Below are 21,780 nucleotides of genomic sequence, written 5' to 3'. Positions count from 1 at the left end.
CCTTATCACCCACATGAAGCTCTTTCTTTATTTGCACGTGCACATGTGTTCAGGAAAGTTGATCAGACATCAGCGACTTGGACATGGATGATAATCAAGTCTGGAATAAACTTTTATTTCTCAGTTAGACCGCAGGAACGAAACGTCACGTTAATCATTTCACTACATACAACTCATCACGGGGTGGCACGGTGGTGTAGTGCTTAGCGCTGTCGCCTCACAGCAAGAAGGTCCGGGTTCGAGCCCCGTGGCCGACGAGGACCTTCTGTGTGGAGTTTGCATGTTCTCCCCGTGTCCGCGTGGGTTTCCTCCGGGTGCTCCAGTTTCCCCCACAGTCCAAAGACATGCAGGTTAGGTTAACTGGTGACTCTAACCAGACACACCATAGGTGTGAATGTGAGTGTGAATGGTTGTCTGTGTCTATGTGTCAGCCCTGTGATGACCTGGCGACTTGTCCAGGGTGTACCCCGCCTTTCGCCCATAGTCAGCTGGGATAGGCTCCAGCTTGCCTGCGACCCTGTAGAACAGGATAAAGCGGCTAGAGATAATGAGATGAGACAACTCATCACGCACGCGCGAGTGTGTGTTTACGCAGAGCTGTTTCTACACATGCAGATTAGCTCGCAACCCTCCACGGAAACGACGTGATCCAGCAGCCGCAGGCAGGAATCAGAAATAAAAGTTTATTCCAGACACTTGATCATCAGATGTCCAACTTTCCCGAACACGCGCGCGCAAACCAAGAAAGAGCTTCATGTGGTGGAGCAGCAGCAGCTCTGGAGGATCAGAACACAGACTGATCACAGCAGCTCTGGAGGATCAGAACACAGCAGCAGCTCTGGAGGATCAGAACACAGACTGATCACAGCAGCTCTGGAGGATCAGAACACAGCAGCAGCTCTGGAGGATCAGAACACAGACTGATCACAGCAGCTCTGGAGGATCAGAACACAGCAGCAGCTCTGGAGGATCAGAACACAGACTGATCACAGCAGCTCTGGAGGATCAGAACACAGCAGCTCTGGAGGATCAGAACACAGACTGATCACAGCTTCTGTTCCGGGAAATCGGTTGAAACAGGAACCATGCGTGTGCGCTGGAGAGTTCTCCTCTGTGTAGGAACAGTGTTTGGGGTTTAGCTTGTTTATCAGTCAGGGGCCTCGAACGTCCTGAAAGGTGATGGGATTGTTTTTAAATCTTGGGCGCCCGAGAGAATAATTTCTTCTCATAAAATATTAAACATCAGCCGGGTGGAGTTTCGGGTGTGTGTGTGAGAGAGAGAGAGGGAGAGAGCTCGGAGGTGTTAAAGACAGGCTCTTTATGAGGACGGACACAAACTCTGAGTCGCTTCCCGCGGAACCGAACAGAACCGGGCTGTAGTCGGATCTCAGAGAGCCGCCGGCGGTAAGAACCCACATTGTTATCTGTTCTCTGGTGTGAGTGTGTGTGTGTGCGTGTGTGAGAGAGAGATATGTCTCCGTCACGGGGCTGTTTGTGCAGAAAATGGCGTCTCTGTGTTTCTGCCTGAGCGAGCTGCTTAAACGAACTAAACGAACCGTTTGTGCCGGTTTTACCGACATTAGATTGGACTGAAACACACGGTGGAGAGGCAGGAGGGCGCGCGCATGCGTGCGCGTAAAGCCGTTGGGTTCCCGGTCCTGTGCGCCAAACTGCTGCGCGGAGAGCGCGCTCAGGGAGGAGCGGCTCCGTGGCCGGTGTTGCGTTTATATCCCGTGGTGTGTTCTCACTGCACGGCTCAGCCCGCACTCCTCTCTCTCTCTCTCTCTCTCTCTCTCGGCCATGCTGACCTCAGGGCTTTGAACTTAGCTCCTTCTTTTTTGATCAGCTCAATCTGTGCTTTTGTGATCCAAAACGTGGTGGTGGCGTTGGGGAGAAGCTCCAGCAGTGTAAGAGAGCTTTTGTGGAGGGTGAACCCTGCCTCTGGTGAGAGGAGCAGATCTGGGCTGCAGATCTGCAGTGGTCCTCTTGCCCCAGTGGGGTGGGAGAAAAGTGAGCGTGTAAAGGAAGAGGAGTCCACCACCTCCACCACACCGCCAGACAGATCATCCACACCCCTGTGTTGGTTATCTTTCAGAAGAACTTCAGCTCCACACGGAGCACTGCGTTGGTTCCACAGTGAGGGAGAACTTCAGCAGTGGAGTGGACCCATTCAGTGTTGGGTTGTTTTACAATCAAGCTAAAAATCACATTTAGCACTTATTATCATCAATATCAAAAGGCTTGACTAAATAAACTTGGTTGTTTATTCTAGCCCTGTGATAGTTTTAGTTACCATGCAAAAATTTTTTTGGTGATAACGTTATTTTTGGTGAGTGTATGGCAATGTATGTCATATTTAGCAAATTTACTCGTGTCATTTAGAAAAAGTGCTTTTTTTGACCACAGGTAGCTCCAAAAGGGATGCACTTAAATCATATTTTATACCATAAAACAAATATTTGGTTTCATATCATTGGAAACATAGTTAAGTTTTAATGTTGAACGCCAGTAAGTTTTCAGACTATTTTGATCAAATTAGTATGGAATTGTGTCAAAAAATGTCCTCTCCGAGACAGCTAATTTTTCAATATAAAATAACATATCTAAAATGATTATTTTCATTCTAAAATGTGGCCAAGATATTGGGACATAAATATTAGAGACAACTAACACAAAGCTTACAGCCTTATATTTAAAAGCACTATGGAAGTAGTGGATTCTGAATTGTCAAAAAAAAAAAGTCCTCTCCGAGAATCACTTCATTTGTTTCTCCCATCTTATAGCAGATTACACAAAACTACCATACACACATGTCAAAAAAATGACCTGAAATCTGTTCTTTAACTTGTCCTTCACTTAAAAACTGGTACAAGAACCAGTTTGAATCAATTTGAATTTTGGACCCCTGTGACACAAACTTTGCACCCTGATTGTAAAACAACCCTGTTGCCAGATACTGCTGACGTTTTCCAGCCCAAAATATGTTCTAAAACCACCCAAAATGTAAAATGCACTTGATGCCTATCTTGTAAAGTAAAAATATGCAGCTAAAGACCAGTATACTATTTGTAAATCGAACAACAATGCAAACAACTTCTAAATGGCAACATGAGCCCGTCAGTGCTTGAGGTGAAAAATCTGCTGTCTGGTACTCGGCTCCAGATGGTTGAATCAGATTATAACTTTGCAATCGTCTGCTGTGTTCTGAATCCTACATGCACATGCATAATATTATGTAGGCTATGTTAGGCTACGATGCATATCTAACATCTGCATTGCTGAGGTTATTTATTTTTTATTTGTCTTTATTTATTTATCTTTTTATTTATCCTGTTTGTTTTATTAATTTTATAGGCCTAGTTATTCTGCTTAATTTATTTTTGTCTACATCCATGTATTTTCTTCATCTGTTATCCTGATACTGTACTTTTTTTTTTTTTGTATTTTGCCCACTTTGGCATTTTGACTAGCCGTCGTTCACTAACTGCACTCTGTGTCGTGTGATGCCCACGATCTCTGATTGGGTCACAGAAGTGTTTAATATGGATTGGATTGGATGTAGACTAGTGGACGTAGATAGTACATAGAATGTGCTGCATCAAAGTCCTTCTAAGGCTATGTAATTGTCTCTGGCTGCATTCTCACACAGAACGTTGGTGCGAAATATTTATAAACATTTGATAAAAACCCACCGAACTAACATCAAACCCGCCCAATTTTTGTCAACCAGCCCAAGCCATTTTTTGCCCGTAAAGTAGAATTCAAAACTGCCCAATTGGGCGGGAAACCGCCCAATCTGGCAACACTGGACCCACTGCTCATGTGTGGGGTCACTGGGTCTGCGGTAATGAGTCAGTGAGCTGAGGGAGAGCAGGAACAAACAACAACAAACACTACCGCACCCCCTGGAGACACACGCGCTCACAAGTTATCGTTTTATCAACAGGAAAACAAACATTTTTTCATGTTTATAGTAGGTTTTGGTTGAAGTTGTGCGACTCGTCGTGTGTGAGAGTGAGGTTTACACTTTTAGGGAATTTCAATTAGAGTTCGATTAAACTCAAAGCTCAGTCTCATTGCCCCCCCCCCCCCCCCCCCCCCCATCGTGTGTGTGTGTGTGTCTCTCTCTCTCTCTCTCTCTCTCTCTCTCTCTCTCTCTCATATCTATCTGTGTATCTCTCTCTCTCTCTCTCTCTCTCTCTCTCTCTCTCTCATATCTATCTGTGTGTGTCTCTCTCTCTCTCTCTCTCTCTCTCTCTCTCTCATATCTATCTGTGTGTCTCTCTCTCTCTCTCTCTCTCTCTCTCTCTCTCTCTCTCATATCTATCTGTCTCTCTCTCTCTCTCTCTCTCTCTCTCTCTCTCATATCTATCTGTGTGTGTGTGTGTCTCTCTCTCTCTCTCTCTCTCTCTCTCTCTCTCTCTCTCTCATATCTGTGTATCTCTCTCATATTTGTCTCTCTCTCATATCTATCTGTCGATCTCTTTGTCTTATGTGTCTCTCATATCTGTGCCTCTCTCTCGTGTGTGTCTCTCTCGTGTGTATCTCATGTCTCTCTCTCTCTCGTGTGTCTCTCTCTCGCGCTCATATCTGTCTCTCTCTCATATGTCTCTGTGTATCTCTCTCTCTCTCATATCTGTGTCTCTCCTCTCTCTCTCATATCTATCTGTATCTCTCTATCTGTCTCCCTTTCATATGTGTGTGTGTCTGTCTGTCTCTCTCATATCTATCTGTGTATATATATATATCTCTCTCTCATATCTATCTGTGTATCTCTCTCTCTCATATCTGTGTATCTCTCTCATATTTGTCTCTCTGTCATATCTATCTGTCGATCTCTTTGTCTTATGTGTCTCTCATATCTGTGTCTCTCTCTCGTGTGTGTCTCTCTCTCTCTCGTGTGTATCTCATGTCTCTCTCTCTCTCGTGTGTCTCTCTCTCGCGCTCATATCTGTCTCTCTCTCATATGTCTCTGTGTATCTCTCTCTCTCATATCTGTGTCTCTCCTCTCTCTCTCTCTCATATCTATCTGTATCTCTCTATCTGTCTCCCTTTCATATGTGTGTGTGTGTGTGTGTGTGTGTGTGTGTGTGTCTGTCTGTCTCTCTCTCTCTCTCTCTCTCTCTCTCTCTCTGTGTGTGTGTGTGTGTGTGTGTCTCAGGCCGGTGTGATTGCTGTCTTCCTCCGGAGTCTGTGCCTCCATGTGACTGATGATGTCATAGACTGAGGAGAGTGTTTATGAAACAGTTATGATGTTGTTGTACATTGTGACCTCAGAATGTTTTTTCTTCTCTTAACGAATCTGTCTCATCCTGAAGTCCAGGGATGAGAACACACTAACACTCAGCATATGGGAAATCCTGCTATTAAGAGTTAAAGGGTTATTATTATTATTATTATTATTATTATTATTATTATTATTATTTACCAATAACATATTTAAAGGCCCAATAAGTCATTTTCTTGTTGACATTATGATGTAATTGATGATGGGGTTCTCAGAGCTCTGGACTCTCATTGATCAGTTTGACTGTAGTTTGGGCTCTGTGCTGTTTCCGGAGGTGTGTCTGGAGCTCCACTCCAGCATTAGTGTCTCTCTCACACACACCTTAGTATGCTGTCCTTCTTCTATAAATAATTGATTTCTAACATGGACAGCATACTGTCTTTACAAAGAGAAGTTTCAGAAAAGCTTTAATACTAAATAAGACTCTGGCTGTTATTTCAGCATTACTGTCCTCCATCCAGCCAGCTGTCGAAATGAGTGTGAAAGCCATTTGTTTGTCAGTGAACACACACACACACACACTAGCACTAACGGAGTCAGTGAGTTGGTGTATAGTGAGCTCAGAATAGCTACGTTGCACAAATAATGAGACATTAACTCACCGGCCCTTGAATGTCCTTCTGAGACACATCTGTATGACTGAAATATTTGCAGCTGAAATGGTTTACTCTCTCTAGAGAGCTGGGCAGTTTGAGTGTGTGTGTGTGTGTGTGTACGTTGCAGAAGTCCCCAGGCTCCTTCAACCAACAGAGATCGGGTTCTTGAACTGGTTCTGTTCAGGATTCTTTGCACCTTGGTGCCAGCTAGAGAACCAGCCCACATTTTCACCAGTTTTGAGTAGAACCTTTTAAATCAAGGATACGTCATGAATAGAGGGTGTGGCAGGATGGCAGAGCGCTCCGATTACCTGCAGGCTTTTGTTGGGGTATAGCAGATGTTTGTTTTTCGGTCCCTTTTTGTTTCTGAATATGTTTCCTTTCCCATCGCTGCTCTCCACTTCCTCTCCAAACGAATGACACCCACTGATATCATATTTCAGTACCAGCTTTCAGTTTCTGGACCAATTTATTTATGTTCAAAATGCACCGAATCTGTTCCCTGTTGGTGGAAAAGGGGTGTGTGATCAGCGATCGCTTCTTGGATCACAGTGGTGTTTATGGAATTTTTTATTTATTTGTTAAAAAAAGCATGATTCAAGGATTTAATTTTTTTTCCTCAGAGCTCTGCATCGCTTTCCCAGTGTGTCCCTGTGAAAGTTGCTGGAGCTGATGAAGCTGTTGAGCTCTCGGACGTGTGCTGAAGGACATAGCGTTGGTTCTGCTACACGCTCACTACTGTACATGGAGTTAATCTGAGAGATTGAGCTTCAGTGATGAATGACGTCTGAGGGGGTGTGTGAGACGTGCTGTTTCCTCCCCATTGGCCAGTCACCGTGGAGGTGGGCGGGAAGTTTCAGATACAGGAAAAAGATTTTTCTGAAACGGCCTGTGGGACTCAACACTTTCACACCAGACCTGCAGCATAGTGATCCCCTGCGTACCGCACACCACCGTTCATCAACTCGCACTCCACTTAAACTCCTTTCACCCAGAAATCAGTTACACAGTAAGCATCATAAATATTATAATAAGTAAAAACAGTCAAGTATCTTTATTTGTAAATATTTCCAGTTCCCAAAATAAATTTCTTTGCCATTTGTTCCACAGTTGATGAAACTCGTAAGTGCGCGACACTTTATATAAAGTGAAAAAGAAATTAAAGGATCTGCCTTTCCCCGAGCCGTCTTACACACTGAGCAGCTGAACAGAGAATTCATCTGCTCTCGTCAAAAATACTGCATTTAGACGACTTTATTTTCCACCGCGCTGAGTACTCAACATCCCCACAGCTGTGTGTGTGTGTACACTATCAGTGATATGAATATTCAGTCTAATAACTGTTATCAACTAACAATGCATACGCTTAAATAGGTTCAGGTCCGAGTCTGTGTTTAGAGCCGAACTTGGTGGTGGTGCGAAATGTTAGAAGAGAAAAAAGGTACCGGTAACGTTTTCCATTTTTTCCCTTCTGTGGTGTGATGAGGGTGTGGCTGTGGGGGTGTGTGGCTGTGGGGGCTGTGATTGTTGGGTGTGGCTGTGGTTGTTGGGTGTGGCTGGGGGGTTGTGTGGTTTTGGGTGTGGTTGTTGGGTGTGGCTGTGGTTGTTGGGTGTGACTGTGGGGGTGTGGCTGTGGTTGTTGGGTGTGGCTGTGGGGTGTGTGTGGTTTTGGGTGTGGTTGTTGGGTGTGGCTGTGGTTGTTGGGTGTGGCTGTGGGGCTGTGGTTGTTGGGTGTGGCTGTGGTTGTTGGGTGTGGCTGTGGTTGTTGGGTGTGGCTGTGGTTGTTGGGTGGGGCTGTGGTCGTTGGGTGTGGCTGTGGGGGCTATGGTTGTTGGGTGTTGCTCTGGGGGCTGTGGTTGTTGGGTGTGGCTGTGGGGTGTGGCTATGGTTTTGGGTGTGGCTATGGTTTTGGGTGTGGCTGTGGTTGTTGGGTGTTGCTGTGGTTGTTGGGTGTTGCTGTGAGAGGTATGGTTGTTGGGTGTGGCTGTGGGGGCTGTAGTTGTTGTGTGTTGCTGTGGGGGTGTGTGGTTGTTGGGTGTGGCTGTTGGGTGTGGCTGTGGTTGTGGGGTGTGGTTGTTGTGTGTGTGTGTGTGGGGGGGTTGTGGGTGGTAATAACAGTGGTGTTCCATAAAGAAACTTGTTTGAAGATGCTTTAATGTGTACAAATCCATTTCCTGTACATTTGGTTTTTTTATGGAGTTTTTTATGGAGTTTTTTTTTTACGGAGCTCCCATCTGTTTCTGGGTTGTAGAATTTTCTTATATCATTAGCCAGTCTCTTTTGTTTTATTTCTTTACTGGCTAGCACTGGCCACTAGGTGGTGTGTATGACTGGTAATTACTAACACTGACCACTAGGCGGTGTATATGACTGGTAATAACTAACACTGGCCACTAGGCGGTGTGTATGACTGGTAATTACTAACTCATTCAGTCACTCAAATAAACGAAATTTCTGGAACTAAGATAGCAAACTTGACAACACTATATTTACACTTTATTTACAATGAAAATATATACAAACTAAAAAAGCTGGTAGAAACCGTATGTAATGAATGAAATCGAAATGTAAGCTGATCTCTTACAATACACCACAGCACTTGTGAATCCGCATGGGACTGAACTGAAATTCACTGCTGCCTGTCTATATTTGAAACGAGCTGTCAGTCAAGGAAAATATCTGGCCGCTTTCACCAATCACCAGTCTCCTCGCGGAAAGCTTTGCCATGTCCCTCCCACTGTGAGGCTCGGAGTCTGTGGGCAGGCATTTTCGCAGTATTTGTCCAATAACCGTCTTGCATTTTGAGATTGAAAAGCGCATAGCTCCCAAATGCCATTGAAGTCCACTGAGGCTGGGAGTCCGTGAGACTCTGTGGGCGGGTGTTTTCGCAGTATTTGTCCAATAATCGTCTTGCATTTTGATATTGAAAAGCGCATAGCTCCCAAATGCCATTGAAGTCCACTGAGGCTGGGCTGCATCATGCTGTCACGAGGGGGAAAAGCTCACGCACACATTAGGCGAAGTGGGGAAAGTTATAACGGAATGATTTCGCACTGTAGTGGGTTGAGCACATATATTTCTATGATTCTGGATCTGAAATAGCAATAAGGTCGGCTATAACATAAGCCTAGCGCAATTCATCCTACACGATGTTCGTCATTTTTAGAGGAGGCTGAGCCTCCCTCATTGTCTTAGAGCAATCGCCCGTGCTAGGCGGTGTGTATGACTGGTAATGACTAACGGTGGCCACTTGGCGGTGTGTATGACTGGTAATGACTAACGCTGGCCACTAGGTGGTGTGTATGACTGGTAATTACTAACTGACCACGAGGCGGTGTGTCTCATCTCATTATCTCATCTCATCTCATCTCATTATCTGTAGCCGCTTTATCCTTCTACAGGGTCACAGGCAAGCTGGAGCCTATCCCAGCTGACTATGGGCGAAAGGCGGGGTACACCCTGGACAAGTCGCCAGGTCATCACAGGGCTGACACATAGACACAGACAACCATTCACACTCACACTCACACCTACGGTCAATTTAGAGTCACCAGTTAACCTAACCTGCATGTCTTTGGACTGTGGGGGAAACCGGAGCACCCGGAGGAAACCCACACGGACACGGGGAGAACATGCAAACTCCGCACAGAAAGGCCCTCGCCGGCCACGGGGCTTGAACCCGGACCTTCTTGCTGTGAGGCGACAGCGCTAACCACTACACTACCGTGCCGCCCGAGGCGGTGTGTATGACTGGTAATTACTAACACTGGCCACTAGGCGGTGTGTATGACTGGTAATGACTAACTCTGACCACGAGGCGGTGTGTATGACTGGTAATTACTAACACTGGCCACTAGGCGGTGTGTATGACTGGTAATGACTAACACTGACCACTAGGCGGTGTGTATGACTGGTAATTACTAACACTGACCACTAGGCGGTGTATATGACTGGTAATTACTAACACTGGCCACTAGGCGGTGTGTATGACTGGTAATGACTGACCACGAGGCGGTGTGTATGACTGGTAATGACTAACACTGGCCACTAGGCGGTGTGTATGACTGTAATGACTAACACTGACCACTAGGCGGTGTGTATGACTGTAATGACTAACACTGGCCACTAGGCGGTGTGTATGACTGGTAATGACTAACACTGGCCAATAGGCGGTGTGTATGACTGGTAATGACTAACACTGACCACTAGGCGGTGTATATGACTGGTAATTACTAACACTGGCCACTAGGCGGTGTGTATGACTGGTAATGACTAACTGACCACGAGGCGGTGTGTATGACTGGTAATGACTAACACTGACCACTAGGCGGTGTGTATGACTGGTAATTACTAACACTGACCACTAGGCGGTGTGTCTCATCTCATCTCATCTCATTATCTCTAGCCGCTTTATCCTTCTACAGGGTCGCAGGCAAGCTGGAGCCTATCCCAGCTGACTACGGGCGAAAGGCGGGGTACACCCTGGACAAGTCGCCAGGTCATCACAGGGCTGACACATAGACACAGACAACCATTCACACTCACATTCACACTCACGGTCAATTTAGAGTCACCAGTTAACCTAACCTGCATGTCTTTGGACTGTGGGGGAAACCGGAGCACCCGGAGGAAACCCACGCGGACACGGGGAGAACATGCAAACTCCACACAGAAAGGCCCTCGCCGGCCCCGGGGCTCGAACCCAGGACCTTCTTGCTGTGAGGCGACAGCGCTAACCACTACACCACCGTGCCGCCTAGGCGGTGTGTATGACTGGTAACACTGACCACTAGGCGGTGTATATGACTGGTAATTACTAACACTGGCCACTAGGCGGTGTGTATGACTGGTAATGACTAACTCTGACCACGAGGCCGTGTGTATGACTGGTAATGACTAACACTGGCCACTAGGCGGTGTGTATGACTGGTAATGACTAACACTGACCACTAGGTGGTGTATGACTGTAATGACTAACACTGGCCACTAGGCGGTGTGTATGACTGGTAATGACTAACACTGGCCAATAGGCGGTGTGTATGACTGGTAATGACTAACACTGACCACTAGGCGGTGTGTATGACTGTAATGACTCACACTGGCCAGTAGGTGGTGTGTATGACTGGTAATTACTCACACTGGCCACTAGGCGGTGTGTATGACTGGTAATTACTCACACTGGCCACTAGACGGTGTGTATGAGTGGTGGTACACGGATAAACCACAAAAAATCGACTCGATGGGTTTACCATTTTTTCTTAGGTATGGTGCTCCGCCGGAGCTCCGCTATTAACATTGAACACTGAGGGAGAGAACTGAAGTCCAGATTTTAACACCACATCGGCTGATTTCATTTTCATCTCAACATGAACTCTGAACTGTTGTGTGTGTGTGAGCAGTCGGCTGAGTGTCTGATCGAACACTGAGATCGCAGAAAATTATTCCAGTCCAGCTCACTGATGGATTAGACTGTCTGATCTCTTATAGATCTTTATTAGTCAGAGTCTCTTATAGGAAGCAGCTTTAATGTGAACTTTTTTTGTTTTATTTTTTTCAAATTGTAAAATGTACAAACTCGGATTGGTAGGAGGTGACTTTTTTTCTTAAAAGGTGAATCTGTAAAATGTCAATCTTCCTCCTTTTTTAAACAAAAAAGTATGATGTTCTTTATTTTTGTAGATGTTAAAGCCTCAGTCGTCCACCTGAGTTTGTCTCCATCTAGTGTTCATTTTTTGCCAGAACTCTTGTATTCAGTGTGAATTTGTCTGTGACTCTGTATGGATTGTTCACGCCTTTATACCTCCTTCAACAGGGAAACAAACACAATTTTTGGTTGTTGGTTACGAAGAGGATCATAGATTTGACTTGTGTACAGAATCTATCCACAAATCTGCTCATTTAGAAACAATATAACTCTCCACACAGTGCGTTGTGTGATTTTCAGTAGTAACAAGTCTGGGTGTGGAGCAGGGTGTTGATCAGACTCCCAGCTGAGCTCATTACAATCAGACTGAATTGCTGCTCATTTCAGTAACACCGTCCCAGTCGGGGTTGTGAATAGTTTAGGGACCAGATCTTAGGCTGTGTGTGTGTGTGTGTGTGTGTGTGTGTGTGAATTATTCTCCAGCAGGCAGAGAATGTTAGAGTGAGAACTCTGTCACCCTTTCTTCTCCATGAGTCGCGTATCTCTGATGGTTCCGTCCTCTGTGTAGGTGGTGAGGTGAAATCGGACCGGTCCGTTTCTGGTGTTGTGAACAGAAGCAGTAATGCAGCCGACAGTCTCACTTTAACCCTCAGCACCTCCAGCAGTGAAAGCATTCTGTTAAAGTGTGCCTCGTTTCCTTTAGTCCTGACCTATAGAGCAGCATGAATGTTTCATTAGAACATTCCGGTATCACCTTCTTCTTGGCCCAGTGACATTAATGTTTAGCCTTGCATCGTGTCATTTTTCTGCTCTTTTCAGAGGTTCAGCTCAGCAGATTAAGAACATGGAGGATCTCACAGCTGAGATCGCAAGCAATGAGAAGTCCTGTCAGACAGAAGAACTGGACAAGAGAACCCCAGTGCTCCGGCCAGAGCGTCTCGACCACAAGTCCGGTAAGGCCCCCCTCTCTCTCTCTCTCTCTCTCTCTGGAGAACTTCAGTGCACAGCAAGACTCAAGCGGTTCCTGTAGAGCTGAGATTAATGATCTTGAGAATTCTGTTCACCACAGACAGGTCTGGATGTGCAGCACGAATCCCAAGCCACGTTATTAACTCCTTATTAACCTCGCTTGCTCAGTCTTTACGGGAAAATATCAGACCAAGGTCCTGACATTGCGGCTCGAGCCGTAGGCAGGGTCTGATATTTTCCCGTAAAGACCTCGCAAGCGAGGTTAATAAGGAGATTATTGGGCTATATGGCTTTTTTTATTTCTAAGATTAAAATAGACGCTCATTACAACGAGGCGTGAAGCTGCTTTCAGTCACATCACGTCGTATTTGTAACGTAGTTAAGTCACGCATGCAGAATAAACAGCTAACGGTTTCAAAACTGAATTTCTGTTCATAGTTAGCGGTTTCTGAATGCTCTTCATTGCTCATTTCTTGAATAACTCGCTAATTCTTGTTTGTCTTTTGTGTTTTGGCTGTTTTTGCTTTCCCATTCATCTTTTTTATACCCCTGCTCCGGGGGGGTATACTGGTCCATCCGTATCTCCGTCCGTCCGAAACACCCTTTTTCTCAGCAACCACAAATCATGGCCACTTGGTACTTGGTACTGAGCTTCAGCTTGGGGTTCTATACCGTGTATACCGTTTTCAGGTCTGTCCCACATAGTCTTTCTTTAACCCCGTTATCACTGACACCAGAACCCAAGAACTGACTGACTTTGTTTCCACCGATCATAAACTCCTACTACACACTCAGTGCGTTTACATGCACATAGAGAAAATCGAATTTCTGCCATAGCTCGACTGAAATCGAAGTTCTAAATGCCATGGAAACACCTTAGCTCGGCTGAAATTGAACCGAACTGGATTTCTCGTAATCGAGCTACGCGACCTAGATTATGCGATTGTAGCCGAGGTACTTAGTGCATGTAAACCCTATCGAGCTACGTAGTCGAGCTACTTACTTCAGCACTGCCCCTTCCGGAAGTGACGAGACCACAAGCAGGAAACACAACAGCTTCGGTCGGCATGACAACGGTAGTAGTAGTGAGCAGCAGAAGAGGTCAGGAGTAGAGCCCTGCACTCCCGCGGGACCCGATGCAAAGCAGTGCGGCGCGGGACAAATTTTGAAAGCTCATTGCGGGTGCGGGCGGGAGGGGGAGTGCACAATGCGGGCGCGGGCGGGAGAGGTGATAAGCTGCAGTCCCGCTAACTAAAAACGTATTTAAAATAAAATTTATAAATTATTAATTTATGTCTATCATATATAATTTGTGCTGGATATTTTATTTGGCATTAATAAAAACATTTTAAGATGTCTAAATTTGCGGATGTGGTCTAATCTCTCGTACGTTTCCAATTCCTTTCCGCTCTTCCGTGTTTGAGATCTCCGATCATGGCAGAAGAGCAGAGCTCCTCTAGTGAAGCTCACAGTGCTTCAGAAGTAAGTGCTGCTTTAAAAAGAAAGTGGGAGTGCGAGTGCGCAAAGAGAATTCACATTCACCTGTTCATTCTCAGAAGTGGGAGTGCGAGTGCGCAAAGCGAGAGCTGTCAATCATGAGCGCATGCAGTGCTCAACTTGGAATGTGTCAGCAGAATGTCAGAGTCTAAACAATAAACCTAACAATGCCACCTATAAATACACAACATGTAGATCTATATAACGTTATCTGTGCCGTCTCACAGCAGTTTGCTTAGCTATTTTTAATCAGGGCAAATAGCCTTATAGCCAAAACTAGTATATGATGCTTTAATTTATGGAGATACCTTTTGTTTACACGTGATTTCCAAATGAGGGGTATTGCAATTTTATATTAATCTAAATGAACATCTACACCAAGTTGCAAGCATCAGGGGAAGATTATGGACGCACCAAATTTGGCTTAACGGTCATTTAATGGTGAAATGCCGTTCGCACTGTCAGCCAACTTCGGGTTGTTTCTCTGAATTCCGACAATAAACGAGACCATCCGAACACATCTGAAAACATCGTGGTTTGAACTGTGTTGGTTCAAATCAACTTGGTTCAGACCAAGTTGGTACTACAGCTTTGGGAAACAGTCATTTTTTGGACGTTAGTTAGTTCAAACTTGCATCGTACCATATTGGTTTAATGCTAACTTGGTTGGTTGTTTGGGAAACGCACCCCTGAACGTGAGCTGTAGATATTTATGCTCAAATCCACTCAAAGTAGGGGGCGGGGCACCATCACGCTGTGTCTTTAAATTATATTAATTTCTTATAGGCCTACTTGTATTTCCTAGAATGTAAATGTGAGGAGTGACATAAGCTATGTGCAATGTACACAGGGATGAGAGTTTTCCGCTTTTTGGCGGAATTCCGCTTTTTTTCAATCAAAATGGACCTTTTTTATATTGTTGCAAATCCGTTGAGAAAATTTTAGGGGGGTAGGGTAGGGTCTGGCACGGGCGCAGATGGGGGGGGACGGGGGGGATTCGTCCCACCCAGATTTAAATTCACCTCGTTCGGTCCCCCCCACTTATAGGGAGGAAAAAACATCTATGCTGTCTTTCTTTGCATAAGGCAAACCTCACGGAAAAATCAAAAGACTCATTACCATTCGGTTTATTGAGGTGCACAGCAGTACATACATAGTTGCAACTGCGCAGACTGCACAGGTTGCGAGCTCGAGCTTGGTTGCTATGGTTACCCACAACAAGTTTGACAGGCATATCGAGGACAGCTCCTAGTTCAGGACCCCAACACGGCATGATGAAGGGTGCCAAACCGAAAAGGCAGAAAACGATTGCATCGTTTTTTAAAAAAAAAAACAAAAAACGACTGTAAGTAAACTGTGCCTTACTTTATCATATCACTTTGCAATTTTTTGATAGTCTGTTCAAAGTAATGTCGTAGTGAAAGTAAAATCGTACGGAGTAGAGAAGCCTTTCTGGTAGCCTCCTTCTTTCGGTGGTAGCCTGTAGATACAGTGCTCAGAAGGCAGTTTTAATGTTTAATCTGGCGTTCCCTGCCATAATTTCAGCGAGCATATTGTTTCATAAGGAAATTTTGCGAAGAGTTGTTGACTGACTGCCGCTCACGCAACACACAGGCATAGTTAGAAAGTCAGGATGCACTGGTTTACACTTTACACACACACACGTAGCCCAGCCTCTCGCTATGTTTAACAGTTGGAACTTAGCGGTTTTAAAACTAGTTTTGCAGTTTTGCAATTTCTGTGCGTGATGATAATGTGTAAACTTTGGATTTCCATAGGCTATGTTAAAATGTTATCATTGTCCTGGCCTGCAGGTAGTTCCTGATGATGGCAGTGAGGGAGGTGAAATAACATGTATACACGCTACCGTTCAAAAGTTTGGGGTCACCCAGACAATTTTGTGTTTTCCATGAAAAGTCACACTTTTATTTCCCACCATAAGTTGTAAAATGAATAGAAAATATAGTCAAGACATTTTTCTGGCCATTTTGAGCATTTAATCGACCCCACAAATGTGATGCTCCAGAAACTCAATCTGCTCAAAGGAAGGTCAGTTTTATAGCTTCTCTAAAGAGCTCAACTGTTTTCAGCTGTGCTAACATGATTGTACAAGGGTTTTCTAATCATCCATTAGCCTTCTGAGGCAATGAGCAAGCACATTGTACCATTAGAACACTGGAGTGAGAGTTGCTGGAAATGGGCCTCTATACACCTATGGAGATATTGCACCAAAAACCAGACATTTGCAGCTAGAATAGTCATTTAGCACATTAGCAATGTATAGAGTGTATTTCTGATTAGTTTAAAGTGATCTTCATTGAAAAGAACAGTGCTTTTCTTTCAAAAATAAGGACATTTCAAAGTGACCCCAAACTTTTGAACGGTAGTATATATATATATATATATATATATATATATATATATATATATACACACACACACACACACACACAAAATGGAATCATTTGCTGACAGCTCAGTCCCCCCCAGTTCAAAAATCCTATCTGCGCCCCTGGGGTCTGGTACTATTTCTGGGCGGCCGGACTGACTCGCCGTCAGCTGACTCATATATCAGGACTCGCGTAATGTTTACAATTCACAGAAATGTAGGCATCCATTTTGAATATCGTACTTTCTCGTAAGACGCTAGTTTGCCATTAGTTTGTATTTGGTGTATAACCAATGTCTCATGTGTTGTGATTGGCCCCTGTATCGGCATTTGCTGAATGACAACCAATCTTCACCTTCTTAAACCACCTTCCCGCGCTACATGATTGGTTCTTTGCACGTGTGGAGTACTGCAGCAATACTCGTGTATGCAGTTTTGTATCAATCAAAATGCCGAATGTTATCGAGACTCGCGACGAAGCTAAAGTGCGTGAGATGGATGCGGATCTGAAAAACAAGCATGCAGAGTAAGAGAAAGGCCAAAGAGGAGTTAGACAGGGAGCAAAAGAAAGCAAGGCTGGAGCATGTGAAAAATCAAGAGGAGTTGGCTAAAAAGAGGGAGAGGACCAACAAGCTTTTAGCTCTTGCTAAAAAGCTCAAAATAAAGAAGAAATAAATTTTCTGCACCATGAAACTGTAAATAGTTGTATATATTGTAAATAGACAAACACTTTATAGAACCAAAGGAAAAATGTATTCATAAATCATATAAACAGTTTGGGACTTGTACATGTATGAGGTAAGAATCTACAGCTTCTATCAAATTTGCACATTTTATATAAATATTAGTGATAAACCATTATTTAATATAGCAGTGAATGTGTTACCTTAGTTTGGATTTATAGCAGCAAATTTGAAGTATCATGTTGGTGCTCATCTGGAATGTATATGCAAAATTTATCACAAAAGGCCTATGTCAATGTTTCCTTTACATAGGTGTAGTTGATCTTTATCAAATGAAAGTTTAAGTAATGTATGTACTTGAAAGAGAGTTCTACTTTTGTATAAGTGTCAATTTTGTAAGCAAACAGGGTATGGTATTTCAACAACATTTGTAAAATTTTGATGATAAAATAAATGGTTTTTAGGGTAAAAAATCTCTAAAATCCATGAGCTCCCGGGGGCTTCGCCCCTGGACCCCACTGGGGGCCTGTGGCCCCCAGACCCCCGGCTAATTTTTCAGATTTTTTCATCACAAGCCACTCTCATCCCTGTGTGCAATATTCTTAATATCCACTGTAGATTTTGGTAGGTGTGTTGGGTATCTCTGTAAAGCCTCAGCTGCGCATGCCGCCTGGCAACGCGCACCCTCGCTACGTGCGCTAGGTGAAGGATCGGTCAGTGGAGAGCTCAGCTAAGCTTAGCATGTTTAATTCCCCAAGCCAATGACAAGAACTTTCGTGAGAAATAATGGGAACATCTGCATCATGCGGGATTTGCGGGCGGGAGCGGCACAAAATATGGCAGGCGCGGGCGGGACTGAAAATCATAATTCTTTGCGGGAGCGGGACTGCACAATGCGGGAGCGGGACTGAAAATTCTGTCCCGCGCAGACCTCTAGTCAGGAGGAACAAGGAGAACGAACAAACAAAGAAGAGAAAATGGCGAGCAGAAACGTGCACTTCTTGTGAACAGGAACTGATAACTTTGTTTATACTCTTGAATAGCTCTTCTTCATGACGACAACCGGAAGTGTACCAACACGATGGGGCGTGTAGCGCCACCTGTGGCTCGGGTGCACAATGTACCTCACACAATAGCTCGATTTCCTTGTGTGCATGTAGGATTGGATTTCTCTGGCACCCCTGCTGGGACCCTTAGCTCGATTACCGACAGTAGCTCGATTTGGATGTGCATGTAAACGCACTGACTGATTGGTGTTCTGTGAGGTCAATGCTATGCTGATTGGCAGTTGTTATTAAACATGGCTGGCCAGTCAGGGGCGGGGCCAGGTACCACAGCTATCATCTGCTCACACAAGCGCTAAATTCATCTCAACTCGAAACTGGGAAGTTGGAGCTTGGAATGACATCCTGCGCGCGCGCACAAAAAAATCCACCACACACATCCATGTTTGTCTTTTGTTAGTAACAAGCTGACTGTGATGAGTGGTGTGTGTTCTCCTGCTCAGGACAGTGGAGTGGAGCTGTAACACGTGAACATCTGCATGGTGATCTAAAGCACATGTGTGTGTATGTTCAGTTTCCTGTTCACGCTCTGAGCAGCCGTGGTGATCTCATGTCACTTGCAGAGGAACTGGAGTTGAGTTGAGAAGACCACCCAGGGTTCCTGACCAGGTGTTTTTATTTGGTTTTCTCCTCGCCAGAAATCAGAAATTGCAAGTTACGATTTCTAATCAAATGCAGCAAAAGGCATCAAACATGTATATCTTGTGAAACTTAATTAATGAGGCAACATTATTATTCATGAGGCATGAAATGTTTAGTGGAGCAACATCTGAAAAGGATTTCCAACTCGGAATCTCGGAGCAGGTGATTGAGTAATTGGCAGAGGCTTACATTCTCAAGCTGGTCTTCACTTTGGGTCATGGTTAGTTTTCAGGCTGCTGCTCTGAAGGTCACGGTTTGGTGACTTGGTGCTGGTGGTGCTGCTGCTGGTGGTGTTCTCCATCTCCACTAGCTCTGCTAGCTTCGAGTACTTGCGAGACTCTGTTTGTTGATTTTGCTTTGTTTTCCCACAAGGGTTGAAAATGGCACTGGTTTGGTTGGAGACAGTGTCACACTGCCAGACTGATGACATGTTTTACTTCAGTGTGTGTTTTTTTTCCTCCTCAGTGCATGTTCTGAGATCAATCTCACATATTTGTCACATTGGACATAGAAGAGAAATATTGACCAAAATTCAGCCGAATCTGATCTACAGTCAGTCGATCCTCTCATCTGAAATCAAAACTTTAGATTTTCATGGCAGTAAAGATCTGTAGTTGATCCACTTGTTGTGGTGATGTAATGACCTGACTCCGCCCCCACAGCTCATATTGGGTCAGTACCCCTGCCTGCCTGCCCTGGTGGAGGTCCCGGAGCATGACCTAATCAAATTCTCCTCGCATTCGTACAGAAAAACGGAGGCTGTGCTTCTCAGCGTGACGGAGCAGGAAGATTTCTGCTTCATTGCTGCCCCTAAATCCTTACATTTACATTTATAGCGTTCGGCTGATGCCCTTCTCCTGAATGTCAGCCAAAAACCCATCCTCATCCCAGGACCAGAATAACTACCCCACCCTCACTGCAACGCATCCTATCAAGTAAAAATATCGTTGTGCTGCGACGCTTTTGGGAAACTCAGGCCTGAATGAGCGATCTTCAGCTTTTTATCAGTGTAAAAATTTTGACACTTTGGTCACACTTCTCTTTGATTTACGATTCCCTTTTTGTTCGTGTATAAACAACATGAAACAGTGCGCATTTTCGTCTGTATAAAGCGAAATACATTAATTGCTTTGGCCAGAGGTTTAAATCTCATCTCATCTCATTATCTCTAGCCGCTTTATCCTGTTCTACAGGGTCGCAGGCAAGCTGGAGCCTATCCCAGCTGACTACGGGCGAAAGGCGGGGTACACCCTGGACAAGTCGCCAGGTCATCACAGGGCTGACACATAGACACAGACAACCATTCACACTCACATTCACACCTACGGTCAATTTAGAGTCACCAGTTAACCTAACCTGCATGTCTTTTGGACTGTGGGGGAAACCGGAGCACCCGGAGGAAACCCACACGGACACGGGGAGAACATGCAAACTCCACACAGAAAGGCCCTCGCCGGCCACGGGGCTCGAAGCCGGACCTTCTTGCTGTGAGGCGACAGCGCTAACCACTACACCACCGTGCCGCCTAAATGTAAAAGTTCTCCCATAAATTTTGACTGAATAAACAAAGTGTCTGACTTGTGACATGAAAATGACTGAAACATAATGAGCTCCAGAGCAGAAATAGAGCTCTAAAGTCGGTTAAACTGCCCGCTGTCTGTGGTCTCTTCCTCAGGCACCGTAGATCACAGAAGTGTGTGGGTGTGTGTGTTAGTGTTTGTTTAAACCAGTGAAGAGCTCTTTTTAAAGCTAGACGGCCTTTCGATTTCATAAAATTGATGAAATTTAGTTCCGTCTGAAATTTTGGTCATTGTGATATTTATTTCTGTAATATCTCACAAAATATCAGGCCATTCTGTGGCTAGGAAGTTATTTAATTTGAGAGGATTAAAGCAAATAATGTGCATGAAATCACTCGCTTCGCGCAGTCAAGCAGACAGAGGAAGTCCGTGTGCGCATGCCCAGGTTCCATCATTCTGTCGCTAAACGAACAGCTGATCACACCGAGGTGCTCGCTGAGCGCTGATATTTATTAGTTTGGTCCTGCGTTTCCTTTTCTTCGTATATAACATAGCATCTTTTCTTCTCACTTTCCATTACTGTAGTCGGTCTTTCACATTTCATTCGCACACTTGCGTCCTCCATTTTTCTCTCCTGTTTCAAATTTGTATCCCACAATGTCTTGTGTGAACGGGGAAAGCCCACCACGTGATGCGTGACATAGTACCTTGAATTGGGTCATGGTGAAGCAGGAAAAAATGGCATAGAATTTAGGGCCACGTGGCCCAAAATTCGTTCATTGTTCTATTTAAAATAAATAAATAAAAAAAATTGGAAGTCTGTGATTGGGTGTCGGGAATTTTTTTTTTTTTGGCTTTGTTCAGGTTTTTTTTTTTAAATGAACTTCATTTTACACCCTCTGTGGGTTCTGGTTTACCCATAAACCCATTTCAAGTCAAGTCAAGTTTATTTGTATAGCGCTTTTAACAATAAACATTGTCGCAAAGCAGCTTTACAGAATTTGAACGACTTAAAACATGAGCTAATTTATCCCTAATCTATCCCCAATGAGCAAGCCTGTGGCGACGGTGGCAAGGAAAAATTCCCTCAGACGACATGAGGAAGAAACCTTGAGAGGAACCAGACTCAAAAGGGAACCCATCCTCATTTGGGCAACAACAGACAGCCTGACTATAATATTAACAGTTTTAAAATGAGGACAGTTTCGTTGATGTTATAACTCTTCATTGATGGAAACTTGAGTGCAAAACTGTTCATGATAACTGCAGTCCTAAAGTTAGCAAGACAACTGTAGTCCTCAGCCATAAAAGCATTACTGTAAGAGTCCAGAGCATCCTCCAGGTATAACCCTCAACTGTCCTCATGGGGCCGTCCTTCACAGGAGCGGTGCGATAAAACTCCGACCAGACACAGGGCACCAGGATGGATCAAGCAGGTCCGAGGGGCAGAAGAGGCCAGCATCTCAATCCCAGGATCAACATGTAACTC

General features: G+C 44.7%; 1 protein-coding gene across 2 annotated transcripts in view; it reads left to right on the top strand.

Annotated features, from left to right (window-relative positions):
• The first annotated feature begins 667 nt into the window (after window positions 1-667).
• The window catches only part of znf800b (zinc finger protein 800b), a 51,279-nt gene continuing 30,166 nt past the window's right edge, over window positions 668-21,780 (top strand). For both annotated transcript variants that reach the window (XM_060903559.1, XM_060903558.1), the window contains exons 1-2: window positions 668-1,404; window positions 12,347-12,480. In XM_060903559.1, the coding sequence (XP_060759542.1) occupies window positions 12,372-12,480 (109 nt within the window). In that variant the 5' untranslated portion in view covers window positions 668-1,404; window positions 12,347-12,371. The remainder of the gene's footprint in view (window positions 1,405-12,346; window positions 12,481-21,780) is intronic.

Source organism: Neoarius graeffei, chromosome 21, assembly GCF_027579695.1.
Source record: "Neoarius graeffei isolate fNeoGra1 chromosome 21, fNeoGra1.pri, whole genome shotgun sequence".
Taxonomy (NCBI): Eukaryota; Metazoa; Chordata; class Actinopteri; order Siluriformes; family Ariidae; genus Neoarius; species Neoarius graeffei.
The sequence above is the reverse complement of the archived record's forward strand: the minus strand, read 5'-3'. Positions and strand labels throughout refer to the sequence as shown.